Here is a 20,168-nt window from a genome sequence, read left to right as displayed (position 1 = left end):
TGATTTCGGCACACAAATCTTCGACTTTCGAGCGATTCGCCGTACCTCATAGTGTCCACTCGAGATAGAGCGAATCACTCGAAAATTTGTGCGCCGAATACATACAGTATGAACTTTGGTTCAATTTTGTTTTTGATGATATTATCACACCAACACGTGGACCACTTACCCAACATCCATCTATCTACCTATATATATATATATATATATATATATATATATATATATATATATATATATAATATACTATGATATGAATGAGAAAAATATAGTAATATGTATTTTAGATAAAAATGAGATATAAAGGATCAGATATAAAAAATGAAAACTCATATTGATTGATATAATGAATGTATTCATAAATCTTTTTCAGCCCTACCATGCAATATCTCTGTACTAGGCAACTTGATATCTTTTTTATTATCGTTTCAGATTATTTCTACCGATATCATCATATTAATCTTTATTACTGCAAACAGATAAAATAGAACGAAAGGAAAGAAAAAAAGAAGGAAAGGAATAAAGAAAGAAAGAAGAAAAGAACTTGTTAACAAAATATATTTTGTTAGTGATGACTGATGCCCTAGAACGTCATGTCAACTGTTCTCTGGCACCCCGTACACTTTGCCTAATTAATGATTTTCATAAGCCCGTTGCCTTTGAGAGTAAATTAACATCCGTGTACACCATGAGTCCGTACTTATAGGTTCCATATACAGTACATTGTAATCGTTAATTTGTAGTATACAGTGTATGATGGGTACATGTTACAAAACACAACAGAGACACTGACATGTACGACAAGGTGTTTCGCTCGTTATCATCCGTGCTGAAGGTCGGGAGGTTGTAGTCTTGTGGCAAGCCTCGTGGCTGAAAAAGAGACTAACTTGAGGAGAACGGTCGTTCTCGCAATGCTCGGTGTGGCGTGTTAGTCTCATTCCTCAGCCACGAAGCCTTGTCAAAAGGCTAGTGGAGGTGGAGGTGGAGTGTTTTGATGGCATAGACTAGTAGGTTTTATATCCTTTCCTGAGGTAAACCCTACCTTCTATCTCTCTTCTCTCCCTCCCCACCCCCTCCCCTTCTCTCTTATTCTCCCTCTTTTTCTCTTCCCGCCAGTATTCTCACAATCAAGTCGAGGTGTTAAGCAATAACAATTCAAACGATTTCCATTTTTAGACATCGGGTCTTTAGCAGATAGACTCTGCATAATAAGCTACTCAATGACTTAACCCGTACCATACGGGAATCTGGTTGTTCATGTTTTAACTTTATGGGGAATTAAGGATTCAGTATGGAACGGATTAACCTTGACCTGAGCCCACAGGGAATGGTTCGCCATGTGTTAATCATATCAAATGAAGAAAATTAAATATGAAAAATAATAAAATATGAAAAAACAACAACATGGAGACAGAGAGACAAATTATCTGTTTGGACCAGGGCTGTGTTATAGAGTTCGAATGACATTGCACTTCTCATGGATAACGTACATGACGCTTGCTTGGAAATATTGCGCATGGAATAAAGGTAGGCGTGTTATAATTCTATAGGCAATAGCAGTCGACAGTCAACACTGAGGCCGTATGTGTTTAGCCTAGACGCTGTAATCCTATCATCTATATGCAAACATTCGCTCCATAGTTGATTTTAAGGTCATTGTAAACACAACGTCTTACAGTAAACAGTCTTTATAACAGATCGTGATAACAGGCATTAGGTTGTTAATATCCACGTCATTATACGTGTAGTCTTTGTCATCCGTATTATGGCCTCATGTGGACATCAACGTACGTCATTCCAGTCACTACTCATGAATATGCATCCAGAAAAATGACGAAGGACAACCGAGTGGATGAGGCTGAGAAGGGAAGATGGAGGGATGTAGTGTGTTTGTCTTGACACTGTGAGTGATATTATCTTCTCGTGGGATGACAAGTTTGACAGACAAGTCGGATTTTTTGATGCAGATGGATGGATAACAAAGTATGGTGTAAACGTGGAGAGTAGCTCCATTGTTTTACTAATCACTTTTTGCCGATGAGATGGTAGATAGATACATTTATGTTTTTATGAGATGGTTTACTTGTCAATATTGAGTCGATGTCAGCGAATGCTATAGAGGGATGACAGAACCGCGGTGGGAGAAAAGAGAAAACAATCGTACAATTTATTAGAGGCAAATATTATCATGTCCATATATTATTCATATAAAACGCCGCACTGATCATTGGAGTTACCGCCCCCTCCCCTTTGTAAGGCAAACATTATGTTTAGGGATAATGTAATGATATATATTAGATTCTCGTCCTTGATGGAAAATAAAACCAAACCACCGAGAAAAGACAAATTATATATATACACCCACATATGATATATATATATATATATTTTAATTATATATATATATATATATATATATATATATATATATATACACTGAAAGAAATTGGACTGAGGCTTAGTCCAATTTCTTTCCCTATATGCTTCCCACAATGAGGTTCCGCGTACGTTTGGGAAGGGAATTATCTCTCGCTCTATATATATATGACGTATGTATATATATATATCATCAAAAAACAAATTTGAAACCAAGTTCAGGCTGTATTCACCACAAATTTTCCAGCGATGCGCTCTTTGAAAGAGCGAATCGCTCCAAAATTTGTGTGCCGAAATAAACTCTTGGTGAATACAGCATAAACTTGGTTTCAGTTTTGTTTTTGATGATATTATCACGCCAGCACGTGGACAACTTACTTTACATATCAACAAGTACTAAGAACTAAGCTTTTTTAAAAAAAGAAATAAAGGTATGAAAAGGTCTGCATACATTTTTAGAATGCAAACGGGAAAACCTTTATTTTTTCAAGAAAAACAAAAAATAACACTGAAGAGGGCAATCCTGGTTTAGTCTTCTTCATGTTGCTGTTTTTGTTTCTCTTTATGCTGGCGTGGATTATACTATCAGTCATTAAACTAATGCAAGTATGCTTATTCATCACCCTATACCTATATTGTACTTTCGAAGTGAGACATGAAATGCCCATGAAATGTCAGAGAGGCATATGCAGGACCAAAAATAGCTATCATATTATGCGTATATTATGTTTTTGTGTGTGTTTGCATAATATTATTACTTTTTGACGATCATCCAGTACAACTGTACCTAGATTTAATGGTAACTCATATTTGATACTGAAATTCGATGTCATTTCCATTTCCGTGTTTTTGATCTTGTCTACATCCACGGAACAAAAAAAAAAGAATGAATAATGATATACAGTTGTTATTCTAGATGACTTTGACAGAAGATAAAGTGGATATTAATTTGATAAACACATAATCATATTCAGTTCTTAACTTTGTCGTACTCTTTTTGTTCCTTGGTCTTTTCCTTTATTTCCCCCGTTTCACGTTTACATGCCCAACAGACGAAGGAGATCGCATTCGTGGTCATTTGTCTCTACTCCTTGGTCGTCTCTCTACTCCTGCTCCACGATAGGTTTAGCGAAGTCCGCGTCGACAAGGACAAGACAAGTCGGGATGTCAGTGTGCAGGCCTACGCATTGACGGCAGTAGTGGAGGGCAACCCCAGACAAGCCCCTGTCGTCCACGAGGAGCCCGACAAAAATGACGAGGACGAAAAGGAGGAGGAGCTCGATGTCGAAGAGGAGGACGACGGGGAAGTCACGGCTAGTCCCGTCATACGAGGCTACTTTTTACTTGATTCAGATGAGGTAAGTACACGGATTTAACGTTAATCACAACCGTTCCGTGTGGTGCACTTGATAGTTGACAAAGCCAAGAAGTGGTTTGAATTAAAGAATCGAAGAATATCACAGAACGCATTATCGAGACTGTCTAAGTAATTGACCTTTACTCTCCCGCTCTTAATCTCGTTGGATTTCACACACACACACACAAAAAAAAAAAAAAACAGCAAGAAACCGCAAAAGAACACACGCGCACAAATATGAAATACATTGTACGCAGAAATACCTACTCGTGCATCGTGGTCGGTTATGATACGATGGTTTAATCGGTTAGCCCAAATCCCAAGAGAGAATAAGATGAAAAAAAAAAAAACAGCAGAAGGTGGTACATGTATCAGGGAAAATCGCATTTCTCTACGATTTTGTTTCATCCTGTCGTGATGTATGATATACGGAACAAAATATACTAAAAACCTTCATCTGTGAGTTTATACTTCTATAATTACTCTGACGACATCGGAGGCCCTAGCTGTGCGATATTACCAGTAAAGTCAATATACTATCGGCTTGGTGAGTCAATACTTCGAGTTTCCACGGCACACCCTTTCTCAAAATTGCATTGAATTCGATGGCTCTAGAAGGGTCACAAAGGCCTTGACAAATATGCAATTCTATACATTTCTTTGGACCGGTAAAAACCATGACTACCTCCTCTATGCGAGGTATGTGTCAACAACAGAAAACATTGAAAAAAAAATGCCATGGAGTAATTGTTATAGAAACAGTATAATGGGTAGTTCGCTTTGCAAGTCTACTAGTCCACTAAGTGAACACAATCCGTCCTTCATTAAGCAACGTGTCACATTGTCCTCTGGTTGTTTGTCATTTTGTATTTCGTTTCACAAGACTGAAGAGATGGAATTTCATCATATTCCTGTCAGTTTCATCGAACTTTAATTGCCAAGGGGGCCTCGACGAAGGAAAGACTTTTCCACACCATTGTGTATTGCATTGCGATGTCTTCATCTACTGAATATCAGTTACTGCTTTCATATAAAATCGCGTTGATATATATACGATATTGACATTAGAACTGACAAATGTTATTGTCAATTGACATGGATTTCAAGAAAAAAAAAGAATGATACTTCCGTGTTTGCTGTGCTTAATCACTCAGCAGTGGCGGTTCCATGAGGGAGCGCACTGGGCATCAGAGCAACCAGTTTGATCTCTTTTAACCATGAAAAATAAAAAGAGCTATTATACATATACAATTGACTGAGATAAGAATGTACTCACCTTTAAGTCTACTCTGATATTCAATGAAGGGGATTGGGTCATGCACTACCATTCAATTTTCGCGCAAAATGCTCACAAATACAGTTCTCGCGGTCGACTTAACATGCTAACTGATGGCGAATCTCGTTGGAGCGCTCAGTTCATGAAGTGAAGAGGAGCCGCGAATGATGACTTGAAGACATCTCTGCGTTGAGTTGACTCACACATACAGTTGGGGAGGGGGGGGGGGGTCCATGTCCAAATGAGAGTTACTTCGGGATTGCTGCACATTCCGAAAGCTGCATGTCTGGTCCTCAAAACACTAGGTAGTCATTTGACTCTTCCTTAGGTCGACCAACATATGACAGACCGTTTCGAATGTCCAGTAAAGCGTCCATAAAATATCATTCGAAACATCTATATAGTTTGGGGGGGGGGGGTCCTCGTCCAAATGAAAGTTACTTCGGGATTGCTGCACATTCTAAAAGCTGCATGTCTGGTCCTCAAAACACTAAGTGGTCATTTGACTCCTCCTTAGATCGACCAACATAATTATAACAGACCGTTTCGAATGTACATCAAAGCGTCCATAAAATATCATTCGAAACATCTTATCAACTTTGAACTGATGTACAGTAGACACGACTTAGTTATGTCAGGACGGAATTGGGTGTATAGATGCAAAAGGTTGAGTTTCTCCACTAAAACATTTAAGTATAAAAGCTCGGTCTCGGAGAAACTGGAACACGTCCTTCCACTTGACAGGGCTTGGGGAGGAGAGCAGGGAGGTGGGAATCCACCTCCCTGGGGAGAGAGACTGACGCGAAGTATCAACTCCAATATATACTATACTTTCCTGCTCCTATGTACTATCCCATGATACTTATCTCTGGTATCGTACCCAAGCTTTCCTGACTAACCCTTCTCAAAGAAACTTTATACAAAAACTTTATACAAAAACTGACCATGAATGGTAAGGGAGAGAGAGAGAGAGAAACAAAGAGGCAGAGAGAGAGGCAGAGAGAGAGATAGGGGGAGAGAGGGGGAGATTGAGAAAGAGACTTGATACAAAGCATTCTACATGTATGCTGTACTCTGGTTCTTTGTACGGCATCACAGGGTGGCAAACTTCAAAGTAACGTAATAATAATAATAATAATAATACATACAATTTCTATAGCGCCGTTCTCCACTTTGATTAAATGCTCAAGGCGCTTTACAATTGTACATCAAAGCAAACAGATTGAAAATACAAGTACATCACAGAAATAGAAGAAGGATGAAGAAGCAGAAAAAAAAAGACATGAAAGTCTGTCTTCAAAAGACACTGGTCTTCAAAATGCACTGCTAAACAGATAGGATTTTAAATTACTCCTGAAAGATGTTATAGAGCTCGAGTCTTTCAGCTCACGAGGAAGTGAATTCCACAGTGTTGGTCCAGCGTGAGCGAAAGCTCGTTCCCCCCAAGATTTCCTAGAAAACGGAATATGTAAGAGACCTGAAGTTGAGGATCGAAGAGTTCGTGAAGGTTGGTATTGACGAAACAAACAAACATTGTAATCAGGAGCTGTTCCCTCAATAACATGATAAACCAAAAGAAGTATCTTAAACCGAATACGCTCCTGTACAGGCAACCAATGAAGACTCTTCAGGATAGGTGTGATATGACTGCGTTTACTTGACAAAGAAACAATACGTGCAGCGGCATTTTGTAGCTTTTGTAACTGGGCAATTTGCGAGTTTGGTAGATTGAAAAACAAACCATTACCGAAATCAAAGCGTGAAGAAATAAGTGCATGAACAAGTTTTTCCGTGGCAGAGCGAGTCAAATACTTGCGAATAAAACCAATATTGCGCAATTGATAACGGACTGATTTAGAAATGTTGGTGATTTGATCGGACATAGCCATGTGAGAGTCAAACATAACACCCAGATTGCGACATGACTTTGACAGAGGAATATCATTACCTACAATCGAAATACAATTAATATCCAACTTATTCAAGTGAGATTTAGAACCAAAAAGGATAAATTCACACTTGCTGTGGTTTAGAAACAATGAGTTAGACCTCATCCAAGCATCAATATCAATGATGCAATTTTCTAGACAGCGCAGTGCATGAGATGCTTGGATTTGATGTGGTGGAAAAGATACAAAAACTTGTATGTCGTCTGCATATAGATGATACCGAACAGAATACCTTTGAAATATTTTCCGCAGACCGATCAAATAGATAGAAAAAAGGGTGGGCCCGCCAACAGAGCCTTGAGGTACACCACAGCCTAATGGCTTTGAAGACGATGTGACACCATTCAAAAGAACAGACTGTGAATGGTGTGATAGGTATGATTTAAACCATTCGAGAGCTTGTCCCTGGATACCCAAACTTCTAAGTGTATTGACAAGAATTCTGTGATCTACAGTGTCGAAGGCCGAAGACAGATCCAACAAAACCATTGCTGTGACGGATCCGGAATCCATTTCCCTTAAAATATAACTAGAAACATTTATCAAAAGGGTCTCCACACTATGGTGAGGGCGATAAGCCGACTGTAAAGGATCGAATAGACCATGTTCCAGCATATAGTCTGAGAGTCTCGAGAACACAACTCTCTCTAAAATCTTGAACAAAAATGGAAGATTGCATACAGGACGATAACTTGTCAATGATTCCTTATCCAATGAAGGTTTTTTCAGCAAAGGACGGATCAGAGCTTTCTTTAAAGATAAGGGTACGGTAGCTTGCTCGATACTGAGGTTAACAATTTGAGAAATAATCGGGGCAAACGTGGGTGCGCAGTCCTTTAAGAGAATGGTTGGAACCGGATCCAATGGACAGGATTTAGGAGGCAATTTACGAAGAAGGAGAAGTATTTCATCAGTAGTTGTATGTTGGAAGGTTTCCAGTGTGGAAGAGGTAACAGGTTCAGATTCAGATAATACAACATTACAATTGAAATTATCTCGGATTTTTTCAACTTTCGAATGAAAAAACTGACTAAAAGATGAAAAAGAACGATATCCTGGTGGTCTGTACATAACTACAATCTCAAGACTAGTAGTGCTGTTAGAGACCACGGCTGACATAGATTCAAAACTTAAATGGTGATCTGATGGATTGAGAACTACAGAGAGATTGTCCCTGTACAAGAACCCAACACCTCCACCACGCCTGGAGGCTCGGGGCTGGTGCAGAAATACAAAACCGGGTGGAGTGAGATCTGTGATGGCTGCATCATCTAATGGAGTCAGCCAAGTCTCAGTCACTGCAACTACATCAAACTTGTTATCAACAACAAAATCTTGAAAAATTGTTGACTTATTACAAAGGGATCGGGCATTGATTGTACAGAATCTAAGATGATCACTAAATTTGTCATAACCTCCTCTTTTCCCTCGATGTGTCTTCGACCTCCGACCGATACCCAGGGACAGAATACTCCTCCATACTTCCTTGTTTTCTTCACGCCATTTTGGGGATTTACTGCTACAGTTGTATGAGTGAAGAAGCTCACTAGAATATCGAACCCTAGAATTGCGTGTGCCAAAAGTTATAGAATCAGACACATCTTCAGAAGGGCCTGGATTCGGGTTAATGTCCCTACACATAAGCAACTTTACACGATAAGTTGATACAGTATTGGAGTAGTACAGTATGGGGCTCCCAATGTACTTGCCCTTTGGTTGTACAGCAGAGCCATGGGACATACCAGGCTGGGTAGCACACATACGACAATAGGTCTGTGATAGCTGAGTGCTATTACACAAAAGAAGGGCAACAAATACAAAAGAATGCAATGCCAATGGTAACATTGTGTCAGTGAGAGTGAACCACACAGAATCAAGTGCAGTGAAGCCTATGCTATAACAGGTATAAAATGGCTGTGGTTGTCTGCACTGTATACACTGTAGCTGTACTGAAAAATCAATCCACTGTAAATGCGCAAAAACAGTACAGAAATCACTACAATTTGTCCAGCAAGTGCTTGAAGACAAACATTCAAAGATAGAATACAATACACACTCAATGAAAAACTTACAACAGGAGAAATAAGCGAAGAATTAAGAGCTCTGCTGGCGGGCAGCCACCGGGCGCGCGCAACCACCAAAAAAAAAAAAACAAAACAAAAAAAAAAACGTAGAACAATACCAGCCACTTTAATGTGGTTTTCCATCTCTAAGTCACAGTCCAGTCATTGCCACTGTTCAGTCATTGCCACTAAATCCACTATTCAAGTAGGGTGGCAGTACCTCTTTTATTTCATAAACTCATTCACCCTCCAGGTTGCATGGTGGCATTCTGTAATACACTGTGTACCAAGCACCTATTGTATCTTGGTAATGAATATATTTCAGCTTTCTGGTTCTACAAACACTATGTACAGTAAAATGGGTAAGTTGCTCCATCACTTATATTACATGTCTTGGCATGAAAACTGATATATTCCAGCTTTCTGCCAGTACTATCTATACAGTAAAGTGGGCATATTATTACTCCACCACTTTACAGTATCACTGAAAATAGTAAAGAATGTGTAATTACCATGATTAAATGAATAAACAAATAACTGAAAAGCATTTGACTGCCTTGATGTTTACATCATGTGATTTATCATTATTGTCAAGTGATAAGTTCAGAACACCTTTGCTTCAGTTTGCAATTCACGGAAGCACTCTCTGGTTCTTGTATTGAAGGTTCGCCACCATCTGTTTATTTGTTTTTGTTTTTGTTTTATGTTTAAACACATAAATACAGATCGACATGACAAGTTTCATGGATTCCAGTTTCATGAGTCATGTGTATCTTATGATTATTATTACACTTTTGTTTGTTTGTATTTTTGATTAAACTGGACAAAGATTTTTTCAGGAATTTACATATGATGTGAACTCCAACCAAATGATGTTGAAGACGTCAGATGATGTGGGAATGGGGTTGATAAAGATGGATTGATGGGGCGTGTCGTCAAATGCCACATGCTTGCCAGTGTGCCATGACACGGTATTAACTCTATACAAGGAAACGTGGGTCGATTCATCCAACCTGTTGCCCTAGTGCTCCCAGTGAATGACCTGATTTGAATGACAGAGACAGGTGGAAAGGGAACTTTACTTTGACCTCCAAAAGGTCAGACAAAGGCACGTAGGCTGTGACGTCAGCACCACCCTCTATTTTCAAGGGGCAAACACAACACATAACAACCCCACGTTCACGTTTGCACGAGACCAGTACAGTGCGCTCTACTTATACTTAGTACTGTATTAAGCTGTTATTTTGGAGAGGGTTTTATTTTCGCGAGTTTCGCGAATCACAGTAGGGTGCACGCGAAAATCATGCGCTTATAACTGTATACAAAGTTTGGCTCATTTTTGGGTTGCCAGGCCTTTTCTTTCCCTACAGTGAGGCTTTGCGGATAGGTTTCAATCTCGTAAGCAAGCGTAACGATAGAAACGATATAGAATTCCTTTAGATCAGAGAGGAGAAAAAAAAGGACAAGATTAGTTTTCTGTCAATCCGTTCCTCCAAGTACTTGATTCTAATTCCCCTGATATGTCTTTTTCTGAATGGTAAGTTCCTGCTTCACTTTGTGGCAATAAGGACTTTTCTGCTCAAAAGACATTGGTGAGCTGTTCTGTTTTCTCTCGTTATTTGCGCTTTTACTATTTTTCAGGAAAATACTATGTACACATGTAGGCCTTAGTTTTAGAGGATGTGCCATCATAATATTTTTAGTGCGTTTTCCCGCTTTCTAGTGCAGGTATAGCAGAAGAATCCTCCTCCCCCCCCCCCCCCCCCCCCCAGCCGCGAGCCCTTCCGGGTAGGCATTCTTAAAATTGTAGGGATATGCGCCTCCCCGGACCCTCCCTACTTGAGTTTCCAGGGAAAGCTGCCCCCTGTCAGACCGAGTCATGCAGCTAGGAAAGAGTGCCTCCTTTCGTGTTGAGCGCTTCCCCCCCCCCCCCAAAAAAAAAGAAAAAAAATGTGAAACGCCATTTATATTTGATGTAGATCAGTGGTCGCTATGCCGATATCATCCAACCATGGACCTACTAAACAATGGACATTCACCGCTCGTTAATTAATTCATGCACCTGTTTCTGTCAAAAGCGTCACAAAAGCATTTAAGAGGGATGGTACAGTATTGGTTGAGATGAAAATTGGGCTTTTACCAAGAAAACAAATAATGAAATAGTACAGAGCATACAATTTTAAGAGGAATTCAAAGTTTATTTAATGAAAATCGGGTTTGGAATAGCTGAAACATCCAAAAACAAAGTAAAACAAAGCGATTGTAATAAAAGGTGGGTCCCACACGTTATTAGAATCGCTCTGTTTTGGATGTCTCTGCCATTTCAAAACATGGCGTGTTTACCGTAGTAAATAAACGTACATATTGCGAACGATCTTATTCTTTCGTAACACATGATATCTCGTATCGTACGTATTCAGGCGACGGGTTGCTCTATTCATATTCATATGAGTAATTCATACACACTGTGCGAACAATGAACTGTACTCGAGATAAAGAGATTTTTATCACAAGCTCTTTGAACAGAGATAAAATGCATGCGACGCGAGTTCCATTAACACCAGCCTCGTTCTCGTCTTTGTTTTGTTGTTGTTTTTATCGTATCCTCTCAGGGTGGCGTCTATTCATCACAACGATGATCGCCACAGAAAGTACACTGTAGTCTGATCATTATCAACCTCGTTCGCAGTATACATTTTTATTGATAATCAGTTTCTCTCTTCTCAATATAAAACCTCCTGATCTAAAAACTATTTACAACTATGACTGTGCTCTGTTTACCGGGTAGATATCCAAATATTTTCTAGATAAGTAGTGTTCTGGAGGGAGGCAGTTTTCTCCAAGAGGGGGCACCCTTCACAGGCAGGGGCGGGCTCTCAGCTCTGACGGGCACTATCCACTGCTACAACGGCTCAGTCCTCCTATTGTCATCGACTTAATGTAACCATAGCAACCATAGAGCTAAATTGATGATATTAGTAGTCTCAACGGAGTTTTCTACCTTGAATATTTTTTCCAAGCTCGCAGTAGCGATAATGTAGTAGGAGAATGACGCACAAAGGTTGTTCCCAGCACCATGTATTAACATTGATTCTTTCCATATTGTGTCACCAGTCTACTTCTGCACTACATTGTATGTGACTTCAAGTGGGAAATGGTACGGGAGCTTTGAGGGTATAATTCGCAGATGAAGATGATAATATTACAAATCTTTAAGGGATGTAACAGCTGGGCGGAATGTTGTGCGTTTCCTCTTGGCTGGAAAAGCGTTTTAACCTCTTCTGCAGTTTGGCCTAAAAGGTACAGGGGGAGGCAGGAAAAAAAATGAAATGGAAACAAAGAAGAGGGTGCTTTTTTTTTTCATACGTCGGTATTTGGAGTATATTAGCCAAGAAAAATAGGGCCATTTCTTAAAAGGAAGAACATCTTCTGTCATCGTAATGGAGACAGCATTTTCGCGTATCTCTAGAACATTTCTTATCGTTTATTATCATTTATTATTATTGTTGTTGTTGCTGTCTAATGATTCTTATTGTTATCATTATTATTAGTATATATAGCCGTTATCACAATTAGTAATATTATATTTTGTGTATTTACCTTTTCATCGTTCCCTGATCGTTCAATATTATCTTTACTTGATAAAGCTGCACAAAGCTGTACAAACACAGAATTTTACCAAATTGAGATCATTCTGCATTTCATCTAGATTATTTCATATATATTTTAAAACGTGAATAACATGCTCCCTATCAGGAGATGGATTTACAGTATCCATGGACACTGATTCACTATGTTAGCAAATTTTTCAGGCCTACTTTTCAAATATACCATTATATTGCTCTTGCATTCATGACGTCAATACACTATGTTGAACGTGTACTGGGTATTGTCTGGTTGTTAATCCAGCGTTTTTAATAGTTTCGGGTCACGCATGGCTACGTTCAGTGTGTGGTTTCAAACTGAACCACAATCCGGAAATAGACATAGTGCTCTGCATTGATTTCCTGGTCACTCTTACGTTGCCATGGTACACACAGTCTTTAAAGGGCCCCTGCAATACAAAATGTGTGTTGTCAGTGCCCATTGGTCTGTACATAACCAAACCACTGAATATCTCGTGAAAATATGCATCATATACCTATAAACTTTCTTTGGTCATTTTTCCTGCATTCTGTTAAGCTCCACCTTAAAAAAAAATCCTCCAGATTATGTTTATTCATAACATTCCAAATCATCCTCCGGACCTGTCACACTTGACTTGAACAATAGCCAAACTAATGTGCCCTTTATACCATTCATTGCTGTTACTACCTGTATTGACTCACAGCAGCATCTCATGTTCAATTAATTTGTATTTTTTTCGAACAAATTTTTGATGTAGCAATGAACAGCATTTTATTATGGATTCACCTACACAACATTACACATCACATGCAATTAACGGGAAAACATGCAAAATAATACAAATAATTCAACGCGTGATGGAATCAGCAAATGTCATTATGAATAAGAACTAATCGAGGCCGAATCAATTACAAAATGAAAAGGATGCAGATTGTAATCTAAACATGATAAGATTCACTATTACAATTATAGTATACTGCTATAGATTAAAAATAGATACTAAACAACAATTAAGAAAGAACAACGTAACTAAAACAAAAAGAGCAAATTTTAAAAAAGATTATTCAGTTGCACTATGATTCAAATACTTTTATACTTACGTTTATATAATGAGAGTGTAACTGGACATTCTTTGATGCCGACGGTGACTCATTCCTGCATTAGGCTCCATTGTATCTAATCTAATCTTTGAAAATGTATATATGCATAGAGGTAAACATGTTGACGCACCTAGATAGAATTCACTATTTGGCATTGAAGTCACTATAGTCACATAGAATTCACATAGTCACATAGAATTCACTATTTGGCATTCACTATTTGGCATTTAACATGAATATCCCGACCTGAAAGAATATAGTCCTTGATGAAAAAAAAAAAGGATGCCGCAGATGAGAAGGTTTATTGTTATTATGATCAAGACTTAAATCGCCTGTTGCTGCTGCTTAAATCATCTCCCCAGTAAGAAATATACATAATGCCCCCCCCCCCCCACCCCTTAATTCATTTTGGGCAAATCACTATTGATTAGTTTGTAACAGATGTTGGTAAAAGCCGAAGTACAGCCTGTTTTGTCAAACAAGTTGACATAATCGCTCCAGATGGCAATCGACTTCCAACCGTATAATGAGCGTCAACAAGATGAACTGTGTAGGCAAGAGATGCATGGGGTGACATAGGCAAGAGATGGATGGGGTGACATTCAAAGGGCTATGTGTCGTGAAGAGAGAGTGCTTTAAAGGGGAAGTTCAGACTATTGCATATTTCACATTATGTTTAAATCGATAGCTCACTGTTTAGATTTGTGGAATCCATTGTGGTTCTTGAGCCGATAAACCAATACTATGAAAACACAAAAACCATTCCTCATCCTAATCATTATAAATTCTGTAACTCTTTATCCAGTACAAGCAATATAGTTGGCCAATGTAAAAATCTGAAAATTGTACGGAGGTCTTAAAGTGATGGTACAGTATTGATGGAGATGAGAATTGGGCTTTAACTTTTTGCGAGATACCAAGAAAACACTTACGAAATAGTACAGAGCATACCATTTTAAAAGGAATTCAAAGTTGTCGTTGTTGTTTTTTTTCATGAAAATCAGGTTTTGAAAGACTGAAAAATCCACAAACAAAGTAAAACAAAGCGATCGTAATAAAGTGTGGGTCCCACACTTTCTTAGAATTGCTCTTTGTTTAATATCTCAGCCATTTTGAAACCAATTTTCATCAAATAAAAAAAAAACTGTTGAATTCCTCATGGAATTACATGCTCTTTCATATTTCATAAGAGGTTTCTCATTATATCACAAAGAAAAGAAAAGAAAATGTTAGAAACCTGAAATTAGGTCCAACCAAAACCAGACGATATGCTCTGCTACCTCCTTATACAAAAAAAAGGAGAAAGGTTGGTTTCCTGACATATGAAGAGCTTGCTTCCAAAAGGCGCTAAATCCATCTGTTTTCGATGGATGTAGCACCTTTTTGAAGCAAGCTCTTCATATACAGATTTAAGGATAATTTCAGTGAGCAGGCACATACATGTACAAGCTATTATGTTGACCTGTGTACATCCTGGTACTTATTAGATTTCAGTCATTGGAACCCATTTTCCATGAACTAGTTGCTGCTTTGTCGGGCAAGTCTTAAGCTTGCTGATTTCAAGAACAAAGATTTACATAAAACGCAAATACCTTTGTGCGTTGATCTTTTCACTATCATTGTGTAGGTTATAGCATGCCGTCTTTGAGGCGTGTACATCGAGATAATAAATCCACTATCGCAGATCTTGGAGTTTTCCTGTTGATTTCAATGATTCAAAGATCCTAAATACATATTAATGCAGAATCCGTAGTACAAAGTCAGTAACAACCAGGAACTCATTTGAAGATGAAATTTGTACTCACCACCCATCATACAATATTAGATTAACCAGTGCTGATGCCTATGTTGCTTATTATGACCACTGAAAGGAAATCAATGTCAATAAATCTGATAATCATCAGTTTGTATTTTGCCTTTATTTTCATGATCTTTTAGTTTTGATACTCTGAATTATTTGCAGAGATTGATTGAACCTATCTTACTTTATTCGGCTTCCTATTTTTTTTTTCATTTCATTATCATCAAAAAAGGGATGGCCTCGCAAAAAAAAAAAAAAAAAAAAAAAAAGGTGAAAAGAAATGAGGATCGACAGTTGCCGACACAAAAAACAGCGCCCCCAACGGCGTAAGTTATACAGATGATAGAGGTCGATGGCAGTTTTCGGATCATTGTGAAAGCAAGGACGACTATAAAGCGAGTTTGTTAACGCGCCACGCCATTGAGGAATTCCATTTTCACGAATGAGTAATGGGGATTTGTGTTTTTGTTTGTTTGTTTGTTGTATTGTAACGTCGTTTTTATCATGTGCTGTTTGGAATGTTATAATGTGTTGATTTAGATGTACAGAGAAAATGAAGATGAAGGAGAAATTAATGCGGAAGATGCTATTTACAAGACTTTTTTTTTTTGTCGGAACGTTGAGTCTTTAATGATGATATCAGTATTATTATGGAGTTTATAAAATTACTTAATCAAGTAAGATAAATGTTAATGCATTTTGAACAAATGATCATTAATTTTCTGTAACAATCATAGTACAAGACGTGTTTTTCAATGGGTTTTAAATGTGTTACGCATTTCAATTCAATTCAATTCAATCCAATTCACACTTTGATTTCTTTTTTCCAGCCGTTCACATACCGATGTGGACGATGCGCTCTGGTATCGAGCTCGGGCCATCTCTATCAATCGGGCGCCGGGGCGGACATTGACAGTGCCGACTGCGTGCTCCGGATGAACACCGCCCCCGTCACCGGCTGGACCGAGGACGTGGGCTCCCGAACGGACTTCCGGATCATCGGCCACCGAAATCTTCCGCGCGGTCTCCTTCGCGAAGCCGAATTGCAGAAGGAAATCCTGACAGACCAGGCGACCCGCGCTAAATACATCGTAGTGCCTTGGTTGTTTGAGGAGAAGATTAATATGACTACTGACTTTACATTCAATGTTGCCAGACAATTAAAGCGCAATTTTTCCTACGACAATTTTGTCTTTTTAACACCAGAGAAGCACAGTGAGTCAGAGACAAGATACCGATTGGACACTGGATTTCGCAGGTGAGATTTAATTTCCTTTCACCCACTCCCTGTCTGACAGATTGTCAAGGGTTACTCAAGCATACAAATTCTTTTCGATGGAGAAATGGAAATGTAGCTGAATTAATGAAGAGTCAATCACTTCTTAAAATCTCTAATTACCACTTGCAACATCCCCTTCCATTTAACATCTTTCCGCTGTTAGGGTGCGTTTATCAACTCTTTTTCTCGGCAGAAACAGGTTTTCCAAACAGCTTTCAAGGCATTTTTGCGAGTTGATAAACGCAAAGCTGTTTTGAAAGCCCTTTCGGAAAGCCTTTTCGAAAGCCGCAAATTTGTGGCTTTCCAAACAGGTTTCCTAAACAGGTTTTCGGAAACCTGTTTCTAGAAGCTTTTTGAAGCGAGACTAACGCAAAGCTGTTTTGAAACAGCTTTGTACTGCAGTTACGAACCATGCACGCCTCATATGACCTCGTCTCCTCAGGTCGAATTGCGCAATGTAGCTGTGCAGTGACAGACCAGTTATCGTGTTCGCGAAGAGTTGATAAACGCAACTATTTTTGGAAGCCGTTTCTAAAGGGCTTTGGAAACGGCTTTTGAAAGCCGTTTAAAGAAAGATGATAAACGCAGCCTCTTAAAGTTGATAAACGCACCCCTGGATTGTCAAGAAGATATGAGTCCCACGTAGTTTGAAAGAGAATAATGACACAATAAAAAGGAATATTCGATACCAAATAATTTTTCCCCAGATAGATCATACCCTGCCTTTCAGTTCAATTGGAATGGTCTCTGTATCTCACAAAAAAAAAATGAAGTTTCTGATGTTTGACTTCCCTTGAAATATAATTCGAGCCATAGCGTAGGCCTATTCTTTTATATTATATTTTGAAAAATTAAACAAAAGCTTATTCAGGTGTCTATGTATTATGTAGGAGAGTTTAATATTATGTCAATCCAATGGTTCGCTGCTGCTGAGAAAATTTAAAAACAAACCAACAAACAAATCTAAAACTGAACAAACAAACGAGCTTACAGACAAGTCGTAGCTCTTAATGTATACCAAATTAGCGCTAGACGGAACTAACGCGCAACAGAATTCTAGATTTATTTTCAATGCAATGAAATTACTGTCACTGCAGCGCGAGGGTGTGACCTGGATGGCTTGTAACCTCATTTCTCCCTCTCTTTCTTTTTGTTCCATCCCAACCATCGTTCAGGGCGGATCTCAACTCGTGGTTTAGCACTGGGTACGTTTCAATGGTATTCGCTCTTGATGTGTGTGACAGCGTACACGTGTACGGGCTACCAAACATTGACTTCTGCAAGTGAGTATCGTTATTTGTTTGTTTGTTTTTTGGGAGGGGTATTTGTATGATTATTATTTGATTATTGGATTACTTATTCATGATTATATAATAATTTACATGTGTGTGTGTGTGTGTGTGTGTGTGTTTGTTTCTATTGTATGATTTGTAGATGCAGTTGCGATTTTAATAAATCTAATAAATGAAATAAAATGAAGTCATTATGAATCGTGAATCAGACACCTCGGCCATGTGCTTCGTCAAACGCCACGAGGTGGAGATTTGCCCCCAAACATGCACCAAACGTTCGTGGGAATATTTCAAGCGTACTCGAACAGTTTGCGGATCTGCGTTGCAAACGCTTTTAAAACTACACTAATCAGGCAAAAAAACAAAAACAAAAACAAAACAAAAACAAAACAAAGCAAAACAAAACAAAACAAAACAAAAATGTTCTGCACATGCGTGAGACCGCTGTTTGCATTATTCCACCCGGGTTGTCTAGCCCGCTTCTGGACTCTTTTTACTCGTAGCAGTGATTCAGTGTAGGCGATAAGCCGGTAGAGGGCGTGACACTCAATTTGCGATACGCCGAGAACTGCAGCGGCTGCGCCCCTCCTTGGTTTGCCACAATTGGCAAAATATCGCAACGAGGAAAAGGGACGGAATGATAGCCCAGACTAAACCCGTGAGACTGCGTTGTCTTAGTGTTCGCGTCGAAGATCTAAAGCTCGGTATTAATACTAAAAAGCCAGGAACGCGGATGTAGGCCGACCTGTTGGTGGACCTACTCTACAAGCCCTTTACATTAAAAGAATTCCCCTCTCAGATTCCTCGACTTCAATATTAACGCACGCTGCTTTCAGGTTGTACTCCGAAATCAGGAATACATTAACCTGTTTTTATGCGTATTGCGAATCTTGTTGAAACCTGCCGATGATCCTCTCTCCATTCATTATAGTTGCTGCTTGGTAAGATAGGACAATATGCCGGGAAATTCCTACCTTTCCTACAAAATTGATATGGAAAAGTCTGATATGCGCAGTAAATCTGTCTCTAATACAATATGCTGAAGATGCCATGTCAATAATAGTGTGAGTGCAAATCGCTTCATGAAGTGAACCACAAATGTGACAATCCGAAGAAGCAAAGAAAGAAAGAAAAAAAGAAGTTCCTTTTCATGATTTGTGTCTCGTTTCTTTCCTCCAGATTACACGAGAATTCTACCATACCATACCACTATTACGAGCCTTATGGTAAGACAGAGTGCGAGTTTCAACGATCGCATGAGATGCGTTTCTCCGAGGGCCACAAGTTCTCAACGGAGCGCGCGATGTTCGCTCGGTGGTCAATGGTCTACGACATCAAGTTCCACTATCCGTCATGGACTGCCACTATACAGAACATGACGGAGCATCTTGATACTGAGTTCCTTCGAAAGTACAGGGAGGCGCTCGTCAATGGAAATCTCAAGGAGCTACAGGGACCACGCTTTATCATTAGAGACGGCAAGCGGTTGCGTGTGGTGGTTAGGCGCGTGGTAAGACGTCTTAAAAAGAAACCGTAGGAATAACTTGCGAGGCCATCTTGATTTGTTCTGAGTCTATGACTCTGTGGGTTGCAATGGAAGTTTTGACTGGTTTCAGGTCGCATTCGCAAACGCACGTCTCTGCGAATCTTACGATTGTACTCGCAAATCTTGACAGTGTGCTACTTGGCTGTCAGTAGCAAGATCTTCCAGGAATCTGCTTTTGATCTAGCATTGTTTGTAAAAGAAAAACGATGAGGCTTACTTCGGAATCATCCAAAGCATCTCATCATGACCTTCTGAACACGCTTTTGGTGATCTGTATTCACAAAAGGAGCATTGTATTCTAGCAGAAGTATTGTAGATAATATTGGAGATTGAGCTTGACTTTTGACTTTCTAGAAGGAGGTCTGTACATTTGTTCAAATGAAGGAGACAAACATCTTGACTCCCCTGACTGATAATCAGTATTGTTAGTTCAATCACAATACACATACACGTTTGTGAATGAAATTGCATGCTTGAAGACATCTCTGTATCAATATCTTCT

The 20,168-nt window shown here is 39.0% G+C and overlaps 1 protein-coding gene across 1 annotated transcript in view; it reads left to right on the top strand.

Moving 5' to 3' along the window:
* The window catches only part of LOC139719447 (alpha-N-acetylgalactosaminide alpha-2,6-sialyltransferase 3-like), a 33,741-nt gene extending 14,084 nt beyond the window's left edge, over positions 1 to 19,657 (top strand). Inside the window, exons 2-5 of the mRNA XM_071630861.1 lie at positions 3,429 to 3,734; positions 16,380 to 16,807; positions 18,004 to 18,111; positions 19,300 to 19,657. Of these exons, the coding sequence (XP_071486962.1) occupies positions 3,429 to 3,734; positions 16,380 to 16,807; positions 18,004 to 18,111; positions 19,300 to 19,657 (1,200 nt within the window). The remainder of the gene's footprint in view (positions 1 to 3,428; positions 3,735 to 16,379; positions 16,808 to 18,003; positions 18,112 to 19,299) is intronic.
* The last annotated feature ends 511 nt before the right edge of the window (positions 19,658 to 20,168 follow it).

Source organism: Diadema antillarum, unplaced genomic scaffold (genome assembly GCF_040938485.1).
Source record: "Diadema antillarum isolate AM-2024a unplaced genomic scaffold, OU_Dant_1.0 scf00000110, whole genome shotgun sequence".
Lineage (NCBI taxonomy): Eukaryota > Metazoa > Echinodermata > Echinoidea > Diadematoida > Diadematidae > Diadema > Diadema antillarum.
Note: the sequence above shows the minus strand (reverse complement) of the source record. Positions and strands in the feature narration are given on the sequence as shown.